This window comes from Alosa alosa, chromosome 20, assembly GCF_017589495.1.
Source record: "Alosa alosa isolate M-15738 ecotype Scorff River chromosome 20, AALO_Geno_1.1, whole genome shotgun sequence".
NCBI lineage: Eukaryota > Metazoa > Chordata > Actinopteri > Clupeiformes > Clupeidae > Alosa > Alosa alosa.
In genome coordinates this window covers 15,464,293-15,488,215 of record NC_063208.1, presented here as the reverse complement: position 1 = coordinate 15,488,215, position 23,923 = coordinate 15,464,293, and the positions used below count along the sequence as shown (strand labels likewise).

At 43.1% G+C, this 23,923-nt stretch overlaps 2 protein-coding genes across 4 annotated transcripts; one reads left to right on the top strand and one right to left on the bottom strand.

The window, feature by feature from the left end:
- Positions 1–3,644: 3,644 nt before the first annotated feature.
- Positions 3,645–7,746, bottom strand: si:ch211-133n4.6 (uncharacterized protein LOC797776 homolog). The gene is made up of 10 exons (XM_048229957.1): positions 7,668–7,746; positions 6,826–6,884; positions 6,555–6,581; positions 6,323–6,355; positions 6,183–6,218; positions 5,354–5,386; positions 5,234–5,269; positions 5,091–5,120; positions 4,647–4,679; positions 3,645–4,526 (listed from the first exon to the last, which is right to left on the bottom strand). Exons 1-10 carry the CDS (start codon positions 7,676–7,678, stop codon positions 4,381–4,383), a joined length of 444 nt encoding a protein of 147 aa, XP_048085914.1. The 5' UTR covers positions 7,679–7,746; the 3' UTR covers positions 3,645–4,380.
- Positions 7,747–10,974: 3,228 nt separating this feature from the next.
- On the top strand, positions 10,975–23,323 carry zgc:86598 (STKc_CK2_alpha domain-containing protein). 3 transcript variants are annotated; one of them, XM_048229841.1, is made up of 13 exons: positions 10,975–11,095; positions 15,424–15,546; positions 16,689–16,800; positions 17,435–17,536; positions 17,881–17,931; positions 18,043–18,102; positions 19,514–19,597; positions 20,212–20,322; positions 20,551–20,652; positions 20,854–20,954; positions 21,283–21,431; positions 22,498–22,575; positions 22,885–23,323. In XM_048229841.1, the coding sequence occupies exons 2-13, from the start codon at positions 15,446–15,448 to the stop codon at positions 23,001–23,003; spliced, it is 1,170 nt and encodes a 389-aa protein (XP_048085798.1). In that variant the 5' UTR covers positions 10,975–11,095; positions 15,424–15,445; the 3' UTR covers positions 23,004–23,323. The 3 variants fall into 3 exon arrangements, with proteins under 3 accessions (XP_048085798.1, XP_048085797.1, XP_048085799.1); XM_048229840.1 differs by having other exon boundaries at positions 22,498–22,587; XM_048229842.1 differs by having other exon boundaries at positions 22,498–22,649; positions 22,885–22,978.
- The last annotated feature ends 600 nt before the right edge of the window (positions 23,324–23,923 follow it).

Below are 23,923 nucleotides of genomic sequence, written 5' to 3'. Positions count from 1 at the left end.
GTGAGTATGTTTATTCCAGATCTCAAAAGTATACAACAGTTGGTCAAATTTACTAAATATGTCAATCCTGCATATAACAATGTGTCTTTGCAAATAGTGTAACTTTATAAAAAAAAAATAATTTGGCAAAAAGCAGATTTGATGTTTTCTTGAAGTTATTACCAAACGTGCGTGCTTCCACAAATGACGGGTAGATAAAAATACATTTTTGTCCCTGGTCGTTTCCATTTTCTGTGTCATCAGGAAATTGAAAGCATTTTTGTGACTATAGGACAGGTTGTACAAATGACACCAAAGGTTGTACAAATGACACCAAAACTGACTGTGGTGTATATCCTTTTATGATATGGCCCATGCAGCAGAAAGTTCCATCGAATTCAATGGCCTTTATGTGAAGAACAGCTCACTTCATGCCAATATCTCAGAAATGCATTCATGCAGAATTAACTGTCCAACAGTCAGTAGTTGATTGTTTCATTATTTCTGCTCAGTGATATAAACTGTAGTTTAATAAGTAACATTTCAAGTTTTTTTCCCCTCTGCAATGTATCAAAGCTACATTTCAGTTCAAAAACAGGAGACATTTCTCACACATCTAGTATAAACTGTAGCAGCTGTAGCAGCCTTGTATCCTCCAAGAGGGTAGGAAAGAGTACAGGCAATGTTACCCTTACGAAAGGAGAGAAACACAACAAGAACAGAAGACCACAAAGTGAGGTCATTTAAGGCAACAGAAGGTAAACAGAGTTCACTTCCCAGAAGAAGGGGACCGAGATTTAAATCCACTTGACGTCCCGTTTTAAGATGGAGGCCATTTACCAAAAAAAGGCCTTAGGTTCCCTGCCAGAGTCCCACCATTGGTCTTTGAAGTGCATTGTTCTTCCTTACCAAGCTGAAGCAGACTGATGGGTTCCTGACACCGCCCTCTAGTGTATAATCCTAGTACTTTATATGAAATCAACATGGTGTAAGCTTTCCAGTAAATCAGTTTTAATTTGAGTATTAACCGGATCATCGACTCATTGTTGCGTGGAATGTGTAGGTAGAGGACCTTACCTGATTGACCTTTCCTGATTTTATTCAAGTACATTGGTGAAGGGTCTTGGTACCAAATTAAAGCCTTTGTGATTGGTGAGGTGTCAATAGCAACAGTGTTTGGAGATGTAGGAATGCTTCAGGGCACAGAAGAAAGAACTTTGTTTTCGTGTTCTCCAGCAAATCCTTCTTTCTGTGACGTTAACGGCATATGCACCCCCCAAAATTTGTTTGTAGCTATTGGTGTGTGAAAGTCACGCAGAGACAGACTCATTTTTTTTTCTTTCGTTTTATGTCAAGTCTTTTCAAATCTGACTCACACATGATTTAGACTAAAGAATCAGGCCTGCATACACAAAGGTTGGTGTGCTGTGTCATTTCACTCTGTTTACTCCCTTTGTATTTCACTATATTCATGGCATAAGTAATGTATTCAAATTCACATATTTAACTTGGAAATTTTACGGACAAAGCTGTTGGCTTGCATCTGCAGCACATGTTTTGTGTGCCTTTCCCTCTGCAATGCCACTTTTGAACAGTAGGGAGCAGCATTGACATCTAATCACATGCCTTTTTTTAGTAGTGGGCAATTGAACTTTTCAAATGAATGGAATCATCTTGATCTGTGTTTGTTTACAGTATTTTCCCAGTTTTTATTTTTAACATTCATGATCATTATTGACATCAGGATAATAGACATTCATTTTGATTTTAATGCGTGTGTGTGTCAGATAGGGGTAGAATTATTTTTGATAGAAGCATTCCCAAATCTACAGTGTTTCTGATCTTGGATCAGCATGTGGCGTGTGGGATTGGTGATGGCTGAATGAGGCCTTGCCTCATAACACTGATGCTTTGTCCTCCCTGTCGGGAGGCACCCCCCGAGCAAGTTACTGACTTAAAAATACTCTGAGACGACAATTTTAGTGGCTAGAAGTTCACATTTTCTGTCTGCGTGCTGGGCTCAGCTGATACCAGTTCAACCACTGGCTTAAGCTGAATTTTTTGTGGGTCACATGAATGCCTCAAGTGGAGATTAAGGTTTTAGGACTGAAGGATGGACTGGGGTGTTATACACATATGAGATTGCTGGGGTCCACTCACCCTTTAGTGACTAAGAAGGCCCACGTGAGTGTGTGGTACCTGACCCCATTCTTAAAGACATAGACGCCCACTCTCTCTTCTCCATCGAAAAAATGGCTTATAGTTGGGACATTTTGTTCTACCGCCAAGCGGGATGCAATATGATATGGGCAGTGATGTATACTGATCTGAATGACCACTCGTCCATTACTGGAGGTGGTGTTAGACTTGGAGAAAGGTGTGTGTGGTCTCTCCACTCTTGAAAACTGTTGAACATGGAGAATGTCAGTGTAATGTGCTTGAAACGACCTGTGATCCCATTAACTTCACAACTGGTGAGGCCGTGGAGCCCAGAAAAACTCCAAAAACGTCCCCAAATACACTGAAACATTATTTTGGTTACATTGTAGAATCATGTAACCTTTTCTTCCACAGACTGGCCTTCAGTGCTGGCATTTGAAACCGAACCCTGTTTTTAACCGCTTCAGGTGCCGAAGGAGGCTCGGGACTGGGGGAAAGGCTCCTGGGTGGTGCGTGGGTCCAACAGGGGAGCGTTTGTAGTGGGATAAGAGGAGAGCCGAGGGGAAGTTGACACCGGGGCCTGCTGAACCATATAAAGGTTGATCGAGACGAGGCTCAGTGTTGTTTTCTCCCGCCTTTATGTGTGTGTGTGTGTGTGTGTGTGTGTGTGTGTGTGTGTGTGTGTGTGTTTGTGTCTGTGTTTGTGTCTGTGTTTGTGTCTGTGTGTGGTTGTGTGTGTGTGTGTGTGTGTGTGGTGGCTGCGGTGTCACACAAGAAGTTTGCCCTCACAAGTCTCCCAGAAAACAGATGACCATCAGGGTTTACGGGCAGAGGCAAGAAAAGGAAACAAAAAAGACCTCATGAGGTTGTGGTGGATTTTAGCTCTTTAACCTTTCGCTGGAGTTGGATTGCTGGGGGCTGAGACAGTAATGAGACCACCACACCTTTTCCACAAAGAAACAGACCCAAAAGCTTATCCCTCCCATACAACAGGAGTCCCCCGGTACCAGGGGTTTAATATGTCTGCAGGACGTCACAGCGAAACTAGAGGGCTACTAATGCCAATCGAGGAGGAAAGTATAATGCGACCTTTACTGCTGGGCTGCTGGTGTGGACAGAGTAGTGGAAATAGTTTACTAGAGATAGAGAAAACACCTTGTAACGGAGCACTTCAACTAGGACCATTTAGAACCATATGGCTTCATGGCTTCATAGTCAGACAGAAAGTGTGAGGGTTCGTTATTTTGTTAGATATTTCATTGAAACTTATATACATACAAACGGCTGACAAGTTGAGAAGGTTGCATTATCCATACAACAACTGTAACTATTATTTTTATAACTAAGACAATTTAATAAAGGTCATGAAAAGGACCTCTCTAAAGGTATGACAGAAATGATCTTTGTAAAATGATGAGTCAAAATTTTTGAATATAGGTCATTCAATTGCTTAAAGAGGTTTATTGTGAAGAAATACAATGAAAGAAAAACATTAACATGTGATTTCTTTGAAAACATTATTTCAAAATGTTAAATACTTGGTGTATAAAAATGATTTTCAATAAAAGAGAGACAAACTTTTCATTGAAACACTGTCATTGTGTAAGCATTATTTAATCTACCGTCTGTGTATTAAACATATAGATATATATTAAAGCTGAGCATAAGAATCTTCAGGTTGCCAGCACCAATGTAAGTTAGTCAAGTCTGAATTTAGTGTTTAGTGTGCTGCTTATAGAGGGAAGTGTGTATAAAAGTGAGAGCTTAGTGACTGTATGAGCTTTGGAAACATGAAGTGAATTCACCAGGCCGTTAAAGTGCCTTATGCTCACAACTCGATATTGCCATCTCTTGGTTTCAAATCTGAATTGCAATTACTGCTCAGAAGGAATCTATTCAGGCTACAGATAAAAAAAAAAAACAGCCTTGACTCTGAGATAAAATGGATCTTTGGAAATGTTTTTGAGCATTATGAGATATACAGATGTATTGTATGAGACTGAGTAGAAAAGGAGTGACTATGAGAACAGACTGTGTGAATGTGTGTGTGTTTGTGTGTGTGTGCATGTGCATGTGCATGCTTCAGTGTTCCCTTGATGGCTACAAAATATCACACCGTCGGTTCTCTAATTCAAGGTTCCTCAGACACAAATGCCTCTGAGAGTATACAGTATCATCTTCCATATTTGACTGCCGTAGCCAAAGCCATTCGATCCAACGTCTGCCTCGGACACGGACACCTCATATGTGGCGGCGGGGCCGAGATCTTCTCTTTGTGGTGGCCGGCTTGCGTCGTTTGCCTACAGCTGCTGCCGGCTTTTGAGACTTTGCCGAGTGTTGAACGGGGACGTTTTTCACAGCTTCATCAGAGTCTGCACTCTCGTTTTCTGTGGTGGAAAAAGGGAGGGGGATCAATTTCTTTTGTCATTTTTTAACACATGGCCAAGCACTACACTTAAGGAAGCCATCTGTGGTGTGGTGTGGTGTGTGGCTCTATTTCTCTTTACCATCCTGTTCCTCAGTGCTGGTTTTAGTGGAATCTGTGGTGACAACAAAGAGTGATTAAAGTAGCTAAATGCTCACAAAAACAGATAGGAAACACCCAACTAAATAGATGTCACTTCTACTGTCCTACAGCCTGAAATGAGTGAAGCGTGAATCACGATTCACAGCCCAGGAATGCAGACGAACAAGGCCTAGTTTCATCTTCACACAGATGAAAGGTGATGTACTGTTTTGTGTGTACATAATCATATTTAACATGTTATAGCTACAATTTACATATGGAATACTATTCAGTTGAGCTTACTGTATATCTTTCTCCAGGTTAGACATATCAAAAAGCTGCTGGCAACACAATATGTTTATAGCCCATACATGTCAATGCCCAAGTATTTGGCACTCATTTTTAAATTCCTATATTGAAGATGATCAGATGGATTCATGCTCACCTGCTGCATGTACGTCATTGAGTTTTTGACCTTTTGTGAAGAAAACAGAACATTTATTAATCTGTTTAATTTCCCTAAATCCCTCATAGATTCATAATACCATTACTCACACTATATACAGCCACAGAGAACACAAGACTCACCATTGCCCCCTGCCTCTGCACTTGTGCTGCTCAAATCTAAATGTAACAGTAATAACACATTAACATGCTGAAAGACAACCATTATTTATGGTTATATAAATGGGAGATTTAAATCCTTACCTGTAGTTCCTCCATTGTAATACTGTGGTTCATCTGGACAACAGAAACATGGTTGGTTATAACAGACCTCTCAATAGTGCACAGACATTCTTACAAAAAAAAGACTCCCATTTCTGTTTTGCATTTCCTCTTTGGGGCTCCAGATGGCACCATAGGACCTGGTGTTGAGGGTCACCGTCCCGCCTGAGGAATGTGACACTATGAGCCCGTAAAAATATTCCGCCTGCCAGCCTGCCCACATGGCATGGCAGGATGCGGAGACGGCCCACGGCTGTCAATCAAGACGCAGCAGCAGCAAGCCACCCTACAGCGTGATCCTCAGCCCAGGAATGCGGCCGAACAAGGGCTCGGCATGGTTCACCCTCTCCCTACAATTATCACTATGCTGTCTGGTATCGGGTAGTATGGAAATCATCACCTTGTGTTGTCAGAGCAGGAGTCAGGTTCACTTTTCCCCGAAATTGTTTCTTTATCTCTCTTTGTTCCTCAGGCAAGCAGGTGTTTATTTAAGGACTAACAGGCAGCTCCTCAGTTATGTTGGAGGTAAAGAGGTTTACGCCATTTGCTTTTTCTTCAAACTTGTTTGGACTTGATCATGGCCTCAATAATAAGTGCCCCCACTCCAAGTCATTCTACGGAAGAGGGGGATGATTCATTCGGTTAAAAGTTTCATTTGGGGCCACTCCTAGACACACACACTCACGCATACACACACTCACGCACACACACACACATACAAAGAAGCTTTGATGTTCCCATAGGAATCAGGTAGAAGCTTGTGCCCTTAAGGTTTTTTTTTTTAACAATGACGACTTGGTGTACGACTCACCGTTGGGCAGATGGGGGAAGACAGCATTCATGCTCTCTGTGTAGAGAGGAAACAACATGGCTGTGACTGGCATGAACATACTGTACCACAAGCAGTGACATGTTGCAGATGCTATGTGACCGTAAAAAAAAAGTACTTGCCGGTGGGGGCCTCGTCTGAGGTGGAGTCCTGGTCTGTGGGTGGAGAAAAGGCGAAGTCTTAATTCACCGTCACAGCAAAAGAAACCGTCTGGCTGGCTATACTTGGTTGTGTTATGTCTGATTGTTATATATGATTATGCAGTGGCTGCCTACACTAAGCTGCGCTATTTTCAAAATACTTGGAAAATTAGAAACTGTAAAATTGGTCAAATTTTCAGCCCTTTATATTTACCTGTGGACATGGCTTGAGGATCAGTGCCTGTAGTGTGGACATAAAACAAGCATATTAGTTTTAAAAGACACTTAAAACATGCTTTAATTAGATCTTAAAATGCCCGTTCCAGCTGGCTTCTGACATTTAGCTCAGCTTTCTCCTCCCCTTGACAAGTTCCTCCTGTTCATTCTTCAACGCTTGTGTTCTCCATTCAGAACATGGTCTGGTCATTTTTGGAAGGCAGATCATATTAAATCAATATCTAGTCCTTCAAGGGCACTCGCAGTACCTGCTTCAAGGTCGGCCTTCACCAGTAGGACTCCCAGGGAGCAGAGGATGAGAATATTCCTGGGGCAAAGAGAGGAAAGGAAACATGGATGGACACCGAATGTTAGTGATAAAGCACAGAACCCATAAGGACCCTATTTAATTTGAAGTGGTCAATGAGGGGGCATCACTGCCGACCAGGAAGCACATAAATAGCCTGGGTTTACTCCGAGTTCATATTCCCATGTGGTAACCAAAGACAGTGATTTATGTTGAGGGTCAGAACCCAGGTCCAAAGAGACTTTAACAGTTCTGCCTTTCCCTCTGCCAAATGCCTTCAATGGCTTCTATACCATGGCAAAGAGCCATTTCAAAGTTGTTATAATGGTCTTTATCATTACATTATCGTTCAAATATTTATTTTTCTTAAGTTTTTAATTATATACACTTATGGGAACTTATGGCATACAATGAGTCTTATATGTGATTTCATTGGGTATACAAGAGCTTTTCTGTTATGTCAAAACTCGTACAAACCCATTTCTTTTAAAGGTGGAATCATTCCTTCAGCTAAGTTATTTTGGATTCTGTAACAGACTGTATTCTGGCACGTGACTACAATGACTTTTCAGACGTACCCCTGAACCTCTTGATTATATGTGAACATTTTAGAACTGTGGAGCCCTCTGTCTTTTACAGACATAACAGACCTTTCATTTAATTGTTTTATCTTCTCCTATCAGTGTAAGAGGCTCAATATGAAATATGATGTAAAAGTAGACATCAATGACATTGTTGTACGCCGCTAGCAGTAAATTACCTTATGTCTGTGGTTTAAGAGGAGAGAAGATTTCCTGTGCTCACCTTGACAGCATGTTGGGAGGTCAGAGTCCGGGTCCTGAATGGTTACAGTGCGGGGTTGAATATTGCACCTCGGCTGGTCGTGAGGCATGGGCCGAACCTGTAGCTTTTATACCTTTCCAAAGGCCATCGGGGACGTGGGAGGGGGAGGCCCTCTCATTGTGGGCTCTTGAAAGAGGAGGAAAGACACAAAAAAAACGCACACATACACACACAGCCTCATCTTAGATTTCATTAATTGCCAGCCTTAATGTAAGGATTCATCTGTCTTTAGTACACTTTTTTTCTCTCTGATATATTTCTCTCATCCCAAAGGGCATATCAAAGGCAAGGGCTGTCACTTGAGGAATATCTCATCTCATATTTGTGTTGCTTTCTTCCTTTGTATAACTCATATTTTAATGATACCCTATTTGTTTCAGAGCAGGGGGAAAGGGAGGGTGTGGAAGTGGCAGTCTTGAAAGTTCACCCTTTTATGCTACAGTGACTAAAGCGTTGCTAAGAGCCGGTGCCAGGTAACAAGGTCATAGCTTTGCGCAGAGCTGATGGCATTGGCCGCTGACGGGGAGCTCTGAACCTTGAGGTGAGGTCTGAACCTGCCGGACTGACATGAATGCCCCCATGGTACCCTCTGGGGATTGGGTGTACTTTGGGTGTACAGCATTCTTCATCAAAGTGGGACAGTCTCATGAGAGAGAGAGAGAGAGAGAGAGAGAGAAGGGGAATCTCCAGATCACCATTACAATTGTGTTGCTAAATGCTAAGTTCATTTACATATAAAGTGATAGCTACTTCAAAGAGGGGAAATTTTCATGCGTCCTTGACATTATGAAGAGCTGTGAAGAATTGAGTATAAGGTTATACTGTACATCTTAAAACAGAACTCCTACCCTCTAAATGGTTGGTATTATATGTCCTTAACTCATTTTGAGTGTTGAACATAGGATATGTACAATACACTACAACCTTGAGACAAAAAAAGGTTGTGTGGAAGGTTTTGTGGAAATGTCTTGTGGAAATACTTGTGTCTGTTTTGTGGAAATACTTTTTAGCAGTGCACTGTGATCACATGTGATATACATCTGAAACCACTGAACCCAATTTGGGAACTCTGTAACAAACTTGGCAGTGGTAGGGGGAATGTGACTTTAATTTTGAACCATGGTGGCTGGCCTTCTTTGCAATGTCGCATTTGGAAAAAAAAGAAAGTCAGGAGAAATCCAGCTCAAGACATGGTCGATTTCACAGGCTCACACAGCTAAGACTAATGCCCTTGTAGTGTACAGTCTCCTCCAGAACCTCATCCGCACCAGTCACCTGATCTGCCGGGTCTTTTTGCTCTTTATCAGACGGAACAAATGCCAATGGAAAAAATGAATGGGCCGTCTTCAGACAAGACAGGAAGTCTACCCATCTGGGTTTTACCTTTCCCTGGTTTGTAAGGAGGCCCAAAGCAGAAAAATGGAGAGGTCTTCTCTGGAGTAGAGCAAGGGGTGAGGGCGGTGATAATAGGAGAAAGTGGTCCTCTGTAATAGAGTTACATCTCACACGTCCAGTGCGGCTGGTATTTAGGCTTTGCTTTTTCCTCGTATCAAAGGAGCCCTCTGTCTGCGCACTAAAAGGATTTCACTCTGTAAGTGTAAAGGGATAATTAACCGTTGAGGATCCTTCCCTCGGTCACATTGTGGTGTGGCTGACCAAGCAGTTTATCGGTCTTTTCACGCAAAATAGTCGAGATGAGAGCCTTTGAAAGCTGGTAATGTCAGATTTACATGTGCATGAGTAGACTGGTCTCCTAAAGTTCCAACCTAAGCAACACATTTGAAAGGAAGTGTATTCCAACGTTACTGGCAGGATTCTTATACAGTCGATAAGATAAAAAAAGATATGCCATATAACTCCAGCCTGTGCATTAGAACATTTAACCACTTGGGAAAAGTTCAAGGGTTTGTAAACATCAGACTGCACTTGCTGACCCTGTCTATTTTTTTATATTTACTATAAACAGAACAGCACAGTTTGGGTAAAAACTTATTACAATGACAACAGTACAGATTCTTATCATCTTGAGAAAGCTTCAGAATGTTTGTTGGAAGGAGGGGGGAAAGAAAGCTGATATACAGCACATTTGTCCTAAAATTTAATTTTATATTCTGATATTTTCCAGACAGCAACAGCCTGCTATCACCATTTCTCCCATGCTCAAATTCCTCATTTGACTCAGAGTTCTGTTACACACTCTGTAGCGTGATGACACAAATGCATAACACCGTCAAGGTCTGAGAAGGAGAAGGCATTCTGTCAAGGCCGGCACTTGATTTAAGGATTGAGGCCAACCTAGTAAATTAACTGTAATTATTTAGAGGCAATTTCCCTCACTTTCCATCATCATGAAAAATTACACCCCATAACCGGCACATACCAGACAGGATTTATTAAAGCAGCGATGGTATTGGATGGCTTTTTAATATAAACTGTCACACATGATGCCTTTGTGTGTCCAGTGGTGTGGGAGGAATAATCTATGGACATGCACTCGAGGTGCTGTCAGATCTGATGGTAGACTGCTGATCTGTCAGGCCTCACTGGTCGATGAACTCTGTGTTTCTGAGACTTCCTGCAGAGCTCTCCGGTGAGCCATATGAGGCAGTGTGGCATTGCCAAGTCATATAAGAGGCTTGCTTTGCCTGCACACCATTGGAATCTACAGGGCATCTGCTACACTTAACTACATAAAAGTTATTTAACCGAGATTCTAAAACAATGCCCAATGATCTCTTCTTTTTTTTTTACTTAGTTGAACTCACATGATATTTCATGCCGAGTTTAAACTAGCCTATTGAGGTAATAGGCAATAGATTATGTTTTTTTATGAAATTATTAGGTCTGTGAGATAGCCTGCTGTGTGGATGCTGTGACTTGTATCAAGCGGTGTATATGACTTCTGCCTAATTTCTGCCCTATGTCATTTCCTAAATTTTCCCCAGGATAAATAAAATATCTGTCTCTATACATCTCGTTATCTAGCCATAGGCCTAATATTTTCCATGTGGAGTTGTTCTTCAGATATTTCACATTTTAGTATAAAGATGACACAAGGTAGGCTATTATAGGCCTATTAGGCTGCATGCGTGGCTGCATCCTTCCACAACACTTCGTATTGCTCATAAAAACAAACAGAAATTATACACATAATATTATGTGTAATAACAGAATGTCTAGGGCTCTGGTAATAATCACATTCTCTGACTGATTTCACCAATAGTTCCACCCAAGCACAACTTATCATGTTTTTGTGTTTGCGCCACCATGAGGTAGGGAGGCTATTCATTCACAAGTGCATTCATCGCTTTCATTACAAAACTTGTTTGCCGGAGTCTAGTCTATGGTCTGCGGGAGCCGCCATATTGTCATCCCTGAAGAAACGAGAGGTAATTCACTGTGTCTTTTGGACTTATAATACATGTTTCCCCCCGCCTAACACTATATGAATGATGTTATTGAAGTGTGAAGCTTTGCTGCTGTCAGTTCTCAGTGCGTGCGATTTTTCGAACGTTTAGAATTAGTGGGCATCCAGCTAGCGCGCTAACTAGCGAGCTATCGTGGTGGCGCTTTTAGCCAGCTAGGCGTTGGGGCTTTACTCGTAGCCTGGGATTTCTAGATTGTGCCTCTGCCTTCTGGATACCACGAGAGAGCTTTTGAACAACCAACGATAGATATAACAATACACTGTGTTCACTAAGTAATGCTTTAAATGCTGATTGTGTAGCAATGACGTGTAAACGGTCTCCACATTTTCTTAGTCTTTAACCGATTTTCATCATCTGAAGATGGCTGCATCTCCCAAAGCCAGATCCTCCAGTCAATCATATTCTTAACGAGTAAAGATAACGTTGTAGTTTTCTCTTAGTCAGCCTGAAATGCTGACAAGTTTGTCAAAAGCCAGTGGGTAATTATTGTTAAGCGTATATATGTTTTATTAACGTCACTAATATTGCCGTATCGTTCGTCGAGAGGTGGTCGGTAACTACAAGTGTGCCACATAAATCTAACCTTAACCAGCTAACGATAGCTATCTAGTAGCTAGCCTAGCTGTGAGTTATCCATAGCTAACTTGGTTGGTAGATGGCTAACGTCAGTCACCTTACTGAGAAAGCTAACTTGCTCGCCTAGCTTTGATGCGAGGTTGGTCTTGGTCAAGAGTTAATAACGAACGCTCATCATTGATGGATTTGATGCAGTTTAGTTATCTAGATAGCTTTCTAGCGTAGGTAACGCCAACCTTGTAACAAGGAAAACAGATCCCAACGTTAGCCGACTGGAACCTCTGGATTCACTGTTAACTGGCGCTAAACTCGTCGAAACGACAAATAAAAGTGGATCTGCTGGCGCGGTACTGGTTAGCTAGTTAGGTAGGTGATGGTGGCTTGCAGCAATAATAGTAGCTAACGTTCAAGTGATTTAACAAGCCGGGGGGGGGGCGGACTAGTAGAAGAATGATTTAGCGAATGCTTACCCTCCTACTTTCATGCATTGGTTGAAGTTGCCATCTTGCCATGAACTTGCCATCTATGGCCCTAATCTAATGATTGCAAATGCACCCCATGTACCCTTTTATTTCTGCCAGCACATAGCAAGTCATGTCATTCTGACATGTCCACCTTTCTGATGCAGAATTTTACTCTGATCATTAGTGTATAGCTAGAATCGCTAACTTAGTTACATTAAGGAAATGGTAGTTTGCTTACAGAATACGTAAACCAAGTAGAAAGCTGGCCAAACCATTCTTACATACGCTTACCTCCCTGGCCTAGAACAATCAATCATTGGTATCTATTGTGGATATACAATAGATTGACAATCGCTTGAACAGATCGAATTTGAATGGCTACATTAAAAAATTGTCAGCTTGTTTCTGCTCCTCAGCTTCTCAGATCCTTTGATGACTAACACACACCCTGCGCCCCCCTCTGACTTTTAGCAGATTCATGGCAGATTCATCACGTAACCCAATTCTGCCCTGCATAAATGATAATTATGATGGCGCCTCTTTCCTCTGCTGTGCTCTCGCCAATCTCCACCACTACCGGCCTGCCCACTCCTGATTCTCTGCCAATGTCTCCTGTTGTCAAACTAGTTCATTTCAGCTTCATGTGCTGCCACTCCATCGAGGCCTGTAGCGAGGCCAGGTATTGATCATGCCAACCATGAACCTGAGTGCATATCAGGAGTACTGATTAATCCAGCCAACCCTCAAAAGATGGGAAAGAAAAGGGCATTTTTTTTGCAAACACCGCGCTTTCCCATTTGTTTTCTTGTGGGTGCGTGATCCAGGAAACTTTCAGAAAATCCAAAATTGGTCGCACTCCAATTTTTTTTTTTTTTTCGCTGGTTTATTTTACTAGCAACAGGGGTAAGTGAACAAATGTTTCGGCCTTATGACCTTTGTCAGTGTGTGGAACAGGGCATGCCATAGTTTGGACTTTACGTCAGTGTCTTTGCATTACCTACATTTGACTTGCTCAACAGTATGATGGTAGGTGGAGTGCATGGTGTCACAGGGCCAGGTGTGGCTTTGTTTGCAAGCTTATATTCATTCACCCAACTGTGCTGTGTTCCACCCATAATCTCAACACAGCACAGTTCAGCCTCAACATTTGAATCCCACTTGTTAAAGCATTGAATTTGATTACTTAAAATTAAATTAATTAAAATAAATGTCAAACTCGGCGAACAATCAGCACCTTCACCCTGCAGAAAATTGTTACAAATTCCAACGTCTCTAGATAAATCTACCCATATATATAAAGGCAATATAAAGCCTATAGGCTTATTTATTTTAGATAATATAAAGCCTATAGGCATATTTTTTTTTTTTTTTACCTGCTATCAGTGACGCTTGTTTATGTACACGTGTGTCTGTGAATTGCCTGTGATATTACTGTATTTAAGTATGTGTACATTTGGTATCTGTGATACTGATGAGTGAGTTAGTAACAGGATGATTTAGTATTTAATCCCACCTCACTCTCATCTGTTGTCTCCCACCTGAAGGCAAGCGCTGACTGCTCGAGTGAGGATGGGTGTCACTGTTACACCGATCAGCCTGCCATTGGGGTGTGCTCTACTTTCACTTGACCCCAGATTCTCTTCTCTCTTTGTTTGGGTCCAGTATGCCTTGCTTCTACCATATCTTTAGCTTTAAGCTACCTAAAAATCAGTCACGTTGAAGTTCAGAGCCAGCAAGCAACCAAAAGATAACAGGATATGGGAAATGGAAGCTCCATTTTGTTACTGGAAGCATCTGTCATTGATGAGGTCGGGAAGTTGAGTTGATGGAGGGGAAAGATGCAGAGGAGACCGGTAACCACAACAGACTTCTTCCTGTTCTTCTTCCCGGCATCTTCCCGTTGGCTGCTTACCTTCTGCTGTTCAGTTCGGGTTCAGAGGCCGATGTTGAGACTTGGCCTTTTGATTCCTGAATGTAGAGTAATTGGATGTAGTCTACTCTCCTACTGTGCCCACCCCACCTCCCCACTCTAAGCTCGAGGTAAATAAAGCTGCTCTACTCTGAAGGTGGCGCAGACCTTGTGACTGAGCCCAGCATGCAGTGGCTCTTATTTATGAGTCCTCCTTGTATGAAAGTGGATCAGTAAGACTGTTTCTAAAGAGCTCCCTTGACTAGCCCTGGAACTAGTTTGTTATCTGTTTTAGTCTCAATTGCCTAGAGTATGGCTGAGTGTAATTTTTATACTGTAATATTTGTCTGTATATTATTTACCTGCATAGGGACATGTTGGAACAAATTTACATGGATAAATTGTGGCAGTAGTGTCCAAACTTCAGTATACATCAGTACATAGCCATGCCAAAAGGTTAAATATGGACCTTTTGGAATAGTATCATCTTTTTCCGTAACTGCACTGAATCCACAAGGAATGTATGAGAACATATTCTTTGGAACACTCAGCACAGCCCAAGGTGTAGCTTAAGTGCCAGCATAAAGCATCCTTTGAAACCCCCTTTTGATTTTCAGGAAATTGTGGGACCTGCTGGTCAGTAGCTGTTGTTACTTCTCAGAATGCTCATCACTTCCAAGTCATAAGACCAGAGAATGAAAGCAGCGGAGAACAAACAGAGGCACATTCTTGGTGATTAAGCCCACAAAACTGTGCATCTGAATCCATTTAGTTCAGCCTGCTCTTGTTGTGCCATTAGCCTATCTGGCGCAGAGTAAAGTTCAAGTTTTCAAACGCCGTACGAGTCGCAGCCTCGCGGCCCCATCAACAAGAGAAGAAGAGCTCACTTTGGTCCCAACTCGGCAGTCTCACAACTATTGAGAACAGGAAATGGTTTAATCTGAGGCATGGAACTTTTTTTTTTTTTTTCCCTTCTTCGTTCTTTCTTTCATTTGCCTTTTCTTTCATTTTTTTTATTTGCAAGCTTTTAAAGTAAGGCCCCGTATTTTTAGTTTGTGCACGACTTGTGCAATGCTCGCTTTTGTCAGTGTGAGGAGGCTGCATGCAAACTAGGTCATGGATTTCATGCCTTCAGCGATGTTGACGTAGCCGGAGCTCCACGGGACGGTGACGTGCATCGCCGGGCACCACGCTAAACAAACACGTGTAGCCTGATGTATTTTCTTCTGGATTTTGTATCACCTTCTTACTGTCTTTTGATCTCTTTCCCTCTCTTCTTCTTTCTTTCTTTCTTTCTTTCTTTCTTTCCTTCCCTCCCTCTTTTCCTGTTCCTCTTCCAGCCGCCGCAGCATTCTCCTGGTCATGTCTGGTCCGGTCACCAGCCGATCCCGGGTCTACCCCGACGTCAACACACAGAGGCCGCGCGAGTACTGGGACTATGAGTCACACGTGGTGGAGTGGGGGTGAGTGTTGCACCACAGATGAAGAATGAATGAATGAATGGATGGATGGATGGATGGAGGTGGGTGTTGAATGGTGAGTGGAAGAAGTAGTAGTGAAAGCAGTGGGTGGCATGTACAAATGGCTGAGATGGGCATGCATGTCAGGGTATCTTGGGGTGGGAGATGTTTTAGAAATGCCTGGAGTGTGTGTTTTGTCAGGTGTGTGTTGATACAGAGGCTGTGGCACATACCTCCTATTATACACATCAGCCTCCAGGATTGGGAATATGGATTCTGCTGTGGATTTGAAACGTTTTTCTTTTCCATCTGTCAACAAACTCCCTTCCCTCTCCCATCACCGAAGAGTCCTTAAATCATGTTACATTTCTTGGGGATGTCCATGTAGAGAATGGGACCAGAGGGGTTTTGGAGATGGAGTGATTCCATGTTGGAGATGTACATTTACATTGGGGGGGGGGGGCAATTTTTTTCACCACTGCCTTAAAATGGTGCTAAAATTTTGGGGGACAACCCTCAAATAGGTTTCAGAGTATTCTGAGATTTTTTTGGGGGGGGCATTTTGCCCTTTGCCCCCATTCATTTCTGTCACTGGATTGGGAATTGAGAGGATACAAAGGCAGTAGGTGATGGGGATGGTGGCAGAGATGGTCTAAGCCGGATGTGGTGTGGTGTGGCCTGTGCTGCAAAGCGGTGTGTTCCACCGGCAGGCCTGTCCTCCCTACCACTGAGACAGAGACAGAGAGAGGGAGACGGAGACGGAGAATGAGAGGAAGAAAGAGGGAGAGAGGGGAGACTGAGCGGGAGACAGAGACGGAGGGAGAGAGGGAGACTGCTGCAGGTATTTGCTTCCATATGTGCTTGTTTTATGGCCCGTCTCTAACCCAGGGCTCCGCAGGAATGCGCTGGCCTCCTCACTGCAGCAGGCAGGGCAGCCGAGCTTCAGCAGCCGCAGATCATGCACTGACATTTATGCTTTCTCTCCCCTCTCTCTCTCTACCTACATCTCTTTTCTATATTCTCTCTATCTGTCTGTGTTGGTCGGTCTGTCTGTCTGATCTCTCTCTCTCTCTCTCTCTCTCTCTCTCTCTCTCTCTCTCTCTCTCTCCCCTGTCTGTTTTTTCTTTTCCTCGCCACGTCTTCAGGAATCAGGATGACTACCAGCTGGTGCGAAAGCTCGGCCGAGGCAAATACAGTGAGGTGTTTGAGGCAATCAACATCACAAACAATGAGAAAGTCGTCGTCAAAATACTAAAGGTAAAGAGAAAAAGAGAAAACAAAGCACTGCACTGCCTGACCATGGAGGGAGGCTATTCATTCCCTTTTCAACTCCCATCTCCTGACCCCACACACACACACACACACACACATACACACACACACACATACACAGAAAATGTTATTCTATTCCTGTTCTTGGTCCTATTCCTTCTAACATGAACAGGAAATGGTGTCTTTTTTTTCCCTTCCTTTTCCTTCCTTTCTTATTCTGAATGTTTATTTTGATGTGTTACTGATGCAGACTGAGGGGTAAATGTCTACAGAGAGAAAATCCATCTGGATGAGATCCAGCCTAATGAAGCCTTATCCCCAGTCCTGCCAAACCTACCCCATTGTGCATGCTTATTTTGACATTGTAAAGACCAAGTGGGTGACTTTTGCTAAATGCCAGAGGACGTTGTTATTCTTTTTCTTAAAGCTGTGGGATGCGTGTTTATGTCTGAATTTAGCTTTTATGAATTCAAGCAGTTTTGTTTTTTTAACCCAATGTGTGGCCAAAGGCAAATGTCATCATTAAAAAAGACTTATTACATATTTCCTGTTTTATTCCTGACAAGTGGATAGTCCTAGGCATTCCCTTTTGAGTTATTTTGTTTCTTTCCGCATGCAGCCAGTAAAGAAGAAGAAAATCAAGCGAGAAATTAAAATTCTAGAAAACCTGCGAGGAGGTCCCAACATCATCACACTTTTAGACATCGTCAAGGACCCCGTGGTGAGTGCCCCAGCAATCTCAGCCAAAGAAACATTACTAGCACTTATCAGGTCACTCACAGGGAGCGTACACTGGGAACGTAACTGAAGCTCTCTGTTCGTGGTACATCTACAATTAGCTGCCACTATAATCAATGGAACTGGCTACACCAGTCGTGATGGCAGCTTGTACGTTCGAAAAAACGAAAGCGGTCTTCTAAAACTATTTTTACACTTGGGGAACGGAACACTTCAGTTGCAGACCAGTGTAGCCCGGGCCTCGGAAATGATTGATTAAATCTACCACCCTTCTCTACATCTCTCTCTGTCTGTCCTGTCCTGTCTGTCTGTGTCTGAACTTTACAGTCTCGGACGCCAGCTCTGGTTTTTGAACATGTTAACAACACAGACTTCAAGGTAAATGCTCCATTCCCTCTCATATTCCCATGCTCTGTTCAGGCCCTTAAGTCTAAGCACATGTGAGTGAAATGACCTAACTTTTTTTTTTCTTTCCTTTTTCACCCCCAGCAATTGTATCAAACGCTATCGGACTACGACATACGGTTTTACATGTACGAGATATTAAAGGTAAGCTCTCTCTCCCTTTGTTTCACACTCCCTTCTCTGTTTGCTCTTGTTGTCCCTTTTGAATAAGGGCATCAAAACATTATCAGATGCATGTCTGATCAGGCTCGATACCATTCCAGTGAAAATGATCAGTCTCGATTGACATGTTTGATCTTGCATTACCCTTTTCTCCCACACAGCCACTCCAACCCTCTTCGTAACGTAACCACAGCCTTACACTGAGTCATATAGACTGATGCATGCTTTGAGGCGACGAATGAGTCTTATGTGTAGAGAAAAAGCCTCAAAAGCTGCTGATATTGTCTTTTGTTTTGCTATTGCATTGTGCACTTACATGAATACCTCCCCTTTAGTTACGCCCTAAGAGGCCGTGGATGCTGTGGTGGTGCTAGGCGCCAGCTTCCCCTTTGGCCTTTGCTCTGCTGCAGAGAATCAGCTTAGTGGTGAGGGCCTCGGAATGGCCGGCTAGCCCCATATGGAACTGACATGTGTTAAAGTCATGACAACTTATTTGTGGACAGGGGGGCCTGCTCTGAGACCTCCTCTCCTCCTCAATGTTGTCTCTCCTCCCTCCCTCTCTCACACTTGGGCCCCAGTGCTCGAGATTCCAGCCTCAGCTGCTCTTTGTTGTTTGAAGTGCTCAAAAACAGCAACACTGGTCATCTTTTATATTTAAACACCACGGCTGCACACACACACACACACACACACACACACACACACACATAAACACCCATGTAAACATACGCCTACACACTTCTCCCCCCACTGCAGCCTGTTGGTCATCCATTTACACTTGTATGCCTCCAGTGACACGTCTCAAGGGCTCCAGTTGGTGTGACGCTCTAGAATTTAAGCTTATAATGAAACAAGGCCCTTGTTGCTCTCATTTCTGCAGTAGTCTTCTGCTTTGATCCAAGGGGTCTTTTTCTCTCCTCTCATTGGCTGGGATGTATGCCAAATTGGGCCCTCTCTTCTACTGATTGGCTAGTTAGTTGGTCATGTGGGGGTTTGGAGGTGAAGGGGAGGGTGTAACTCCTGCCATACTCAGGTGTGTAAAGCTGGATCACTGAAAGCCGAGCGCAGCTCAAGCAGAAAGAGCATCTGCCACTGCCGCTTCTTCATCCCACAGAACAGAAACAACATGGCCAGCCTCCATCCCCTCCCCCACCTTCAAAGGAGATTCAGTGGCGCTCTGCGCAGCTCAGCTGGGGTCACTCTCAGGGAAACGGGGTCACCAGTGCATTCGGTTACAAACGGATCTTCTTCTAAGGAGGTTCAATCAGGTGCAACTACCAGAGAGCAGTGTGTCAAAGAAGCTGTATATGAAATGGGACGAAGAGGTGCATTTTCATGTTTAAAATATTTTCCATCAACTGAAATCGTCTTTACGTCCTTTCTGTGTCCATAGGCCTTGGACTATTGCCACAGTATGGGAATCATGCACAGAGATGTTAAGCCACACAACGTCATGATTGACCATGAACACAGAAAGGTAATAGTCCCTCCTGATTGGTTAAATGTTCTGTTATCTGTGTAACAGTGGACCCTGAACAGAGATTTGTCAGTGGTGATCATTCTTTAAATATGAAGGTTCAGGATGAGGTTCTTTGAATGTCTTCTTGTGTTATCCAGCCTTTCTTGAAGTCTATATGTTTCAGTAGAAATTTACATTGGGTTTACCAATACAAAGCAAATTGGCACCATCCGTGAGGGTTTAATTATCACCTTTTGTTCAGTTGTTAGGGTAATCGTGTTTCATTCAAAGGAAAGTTATATTTCAGAGACAGAGTGTGTGTCCTTAATCCACCCAGTCTATCAGTAACACATTAATTAGTAAGGCACCAACTCTATAGCCTTTTGAACCTTTCACTGACAGACTAGTTTTAATTAACATTTAACATAACAAACATTTATTGGAGACAGAAACATTGGAAGGCCATGATGTGCTTTTGAATGTAATACACTGACCAAAAGGCTTTTCATGTGCAATGTGTTTTTTGGATGGACCTGAAGATGGTTCCATGCCCATGGATTCAGGTCAGGAATGGGGAAAGCTGAATGTTGCATGGTTCAGTGAAAATACTAATTTCTGTTCCGTTGGCGCAGCTCCGCCTGATAGACTGGGGTCTTGCAGAGTTCTACCACCCAAGCCAGGAGTACAACGTGCGAGTGGCTTCCCGATACTTCAAGGGACCGGAGCTACTGGTAGACTACCAGGTCAGAAATGGAAAGCCCCTCTTTGCAAGTGTGAATGAACTGAATTGAGCTTGGTTCAATTCAACCAACCAACCCCGCCACCCCCCATTGTCTTGTGGATGTTTTCATTTTTGGGGTCGTTGGGATGCCTCTGGAATATGCTCATTGTTGATGGCTTCAGAAACAAAAGCTACAAAATACCGTTGACGTGTGTTTTGAATTTCATTTTTTTGTTTGTTTGTTTTGCAGATGTATGACTACAGTTTAGACATGTGGAGCTTAGGATGCATGCTGGCCAGTATGATCTTCAGGAAAGAGCCCTTTTTCCACGGCCACGACAACTATGACCAGGTATGTCTGGTGTGCATGCAAAGGCAAGCACACACACAGAAACCGATACATATACAGCCACCAAGTGGTTTTCCCTGAGCGGTACAGGTAAAATCTATGATCACATTTGTGTCTACTGCCACCTGGTGTCTGAGAGGCAATTGTCCTCAATCTCTTCCTCTTAACCTCCTCCCTCTCATCCTCCTTGTTTTTCTCCATCAGCTTGTACGAATCGCAAAAGTCCTGGGCACAGAAGACTTGTATGACTACATTGACAAGTACAACATTGAATTAGACCCTCGGTTTAATGACATATTGGGCAGGTGGGTTTAACTCCCAATTTTTTTCAGATACGAGAACATCCTTTGCAAGTGTTTGATAGCAGGTTTTGCTAGAACATATCAGTAGGAGTGTGTTGCTTTTGTCCTGAGATCAGTTTGAAATGTCCCCAACGTATAAAGTGTATTTCCACCTTGCGGATCTGCAGAATAGTATTCAGTACTTAGACATTTATCTGTAAGGTAGTAACTCTGATCAGATTATCGCAGTGTTCTTTGTAATCCGTGATGAGGAATTTATTGTGTACAGAAGCATTTACGGACACGTTTATTGGAAAAGATAACTCTCCTCCCTTTCTCTCTGCCTCCGCAGACATTCTCGGAAGAGGTGGGAGCGCTTTGTGCACAGTGAGAACCAGCATCTGGTGAGCACAGAGGCCTTGGATTTCCTGGACAAGCTGCTGCGCTACGACCACCAGGCACGCCTCACAGCCCGAGAGGCCATGGAGCACCCCTACTTCTGTAAGTGTCCTTCCCCCCTCCCTTATGTCCAACTGCTCTGTGATCCCTCACCCGCCCTAATTCCCATTCTGAAGGCCTCCGCACATAGCCGCTGACATAAGTGCACCGAAATTTTCACTTACCAACATTTTCAGCTGACAAGCATTCGATAAACACAGGGTTCCCACGGGTCTTGAATTTTCTGAAATATCAAGGCATTTTAATAAAGACTATTCCAGACATGGAAAGTCAGGGAATTACATACCTTTTGGTGCAAATTCATAGCCTTGTTAAAACCAGACTTATACACGTTGTGAATAGAGTTTTGGGGACTCACTATTGGGATACTTTTCCAACACCAACTTTTCCAATGGTGACGGGCATAGACATAGCGTTAACTTTGGTTAGGCTGGACCAATGATTTCAATCACATTCATCAAGGATTCCTAACATTACTTCTTACTTTGCCTTATCTTTACAACCTTTACGACATTAAACCGTATTGGCTACCCTACGCGACTGTGCTTAAATCTTTGGTCAGTGACGTAATTTCAATGTAGTAGGTCAAGGAAATTCAGTGAAAAGTTTATTGAACGGAGGCGACAAAAAAAATGGAACTAAATCGCAATCTACAAGGCAGCAACGGACGGGTTCCGCAGGTACGCGGAGTTGTATTGGAACCAATGGAATCTAATGTAATCAGCGCCTATGTGCGGAGGCTTTAACAGCTCATTCACACAGTCACCATGACAATGACTGCTGTATTAATGTGATCGCTCTAGCTGATCATAACGTCCACACCACACATTATGATATGATGACATGAAGAGCACTCAGTGTGATTTTGTGAACGATAGAAATGCTGATAGCCCATTGGAATCGACTGAGTTTAAGGAATCGCATGAAGAATATTCCTCAGAGGTTTTCCGCGTTTGTCACAGTGGACACTCTTTTACAGTTACAGTTGTTTTATTATAGTTGTTTACTTAGGATTGTTAGCATTGTGGACGGACCTTAACAGTTTTTATATCCAGCTTCTGCAGCCCCGTGTGCTCACGCTGGCATTCTGCTCTGTGTCCCCCATCAGATCCCATAGTGAAAGACCAGGCCAGGATGGGCTCCACATCAGGACTGTCAACAGGCTCCACCCCCGTCAGCTCGTCCAGTATGATGACTGGTACAACACACACAGATACATGCAGCTACATGTTGACTGGTTAAATTGACTGGTTGTCTTGGGTAATTTCACCCATAGCTTAAGTTCTTTCTTTGAATATAATGTTGAATTTGGAAAAGTATTTGATCTCTCATGCTGACAGACAAATGTTTGTTTATGGGTTTTAAACAGCTAGTCGTTCGGCTCAAGCTAATGAGTCTACCGCTTTTAACAGAGACATACGGAAGACTGTATAGTACAGTTCTGCTTAGATGTAAAACCCCCAGTACAAATCCCTGTGTTCTCGGTCTGTTGCAGGCATCACGTCCATGTCCTCCTCCCAGCAGCCGTTGGGCAACATGGCTGGCTCTCCGGTCATCTCGTCCCCCAGCGCTCTGGCCACGCAGGTTCCCGCGGCAACAGGGGCGCAGCCCTGAGCCGCTGTCTCAGTGCTGCTGCCGTCAAACCCCGCCCCCCTCAAACGACCCGGCCCCCCTCCCCTGGCCACATTTTTATGTCGAGTATAACGAACCAAGAGAAGAGAACAGACACAATTAGGTTCCTTTTTTTGTTTTCTTTTTTCCATACAATAATTATATATTGAAATTCGGGCGCAAAAAAAGCAGAAGATATGACGTTGCTTTTGTGTCCGGATTGAAAAAGTGTAGCTGCGTTCTTTGATGACAGTGTCTAGAAATGCAACTACAATGTAGAAAATGAAAAATGGATAATAAAATTTATTTTATATGTCCCTAAAGTCCTATTCATTATTTGCTTGTGACTAGTGTGTGCATCGGTGTTCAGGAGGGGCTGACTAGATTCTACTGTGGACAAATGTGTTGCATCTTCTGATGAAACACATAGTCTAGACGTTTCAGAGGACATTAAGAAATTGATCATTAATCACTTCACATGTCAAACGTCTAATGGCTCAATCTCTCCTAGTCTTGTCTACAGCTTTTGAAATATAGTTCTGTCCTAACTTTTCTGTATCCTATTTCCTGAATCAGTGTTGTTAGTGACTTCACTATACTATATGTGATCAAACTTTTCACAAATGTTTTGGACCATTTGAAACAATCCAGCTCTTTTTTAAATGTCTCTGTTTAAGTGACTTATTCTGTCAGTCCTTTCACCCATGTGGGAAGGTCACGACCACCTCCGCGATCACATCCTTCCCCTGGTCCGCATTCCTCAGATACACCACAAGTTGGTGGTAGGCCAAAAGGAAGAGGACACTCCTTTATCGCGTTTTTTTTTATCAACAACAAAACACACGTTTATGGCATGCAGTGGCGCCGGACAGAAGTGAAGTCATACTGCCACTACAAGGGGGAATTCCTTGTCGGTGGTCACA

Bases quoted from the DNA above. Each gene is read 5' to 3' on its own strand.
- si:ch211-133n4.6 (XM_048229957.1), bottom strand. The intron at 6,582-6,825 runs GTACTGCGAGTG...TCCACACTACAG, and splicing joins GAAGGCCGACCTTGAAGCAG to GCACTGATCCTCAAGCCATG. The intron at 5,121-5,233 runs GTGAGTCTTGTG...TCTTCACAAAAG, and splicing joins TGCAGAGGCAGGGGGCAATG to GTCAAAAACTCAATGACGTA.
- zgc:86598 (XM_048229840.1), top strand. From the start codon at position 15,446: ATGTCTGGTCCGGTCACCAGCCGATCCCGGGTCTACCCCGACGTCAAC. The intron at 18,103-19,513 runs GTAAGCTCTCTC...CTGTGTCCATAG, and splicing joins ACATGTACGAGATATTAAAG to GCCTTGGACTATTGCCACAG. The intron at 20,323-20,550 runs GTCAGAAATGGA...TTTGTTTTGCAG, and splicing joins AGCTACTGGTAGACTACCAG to ATGTATGACTACAGTTTAGA.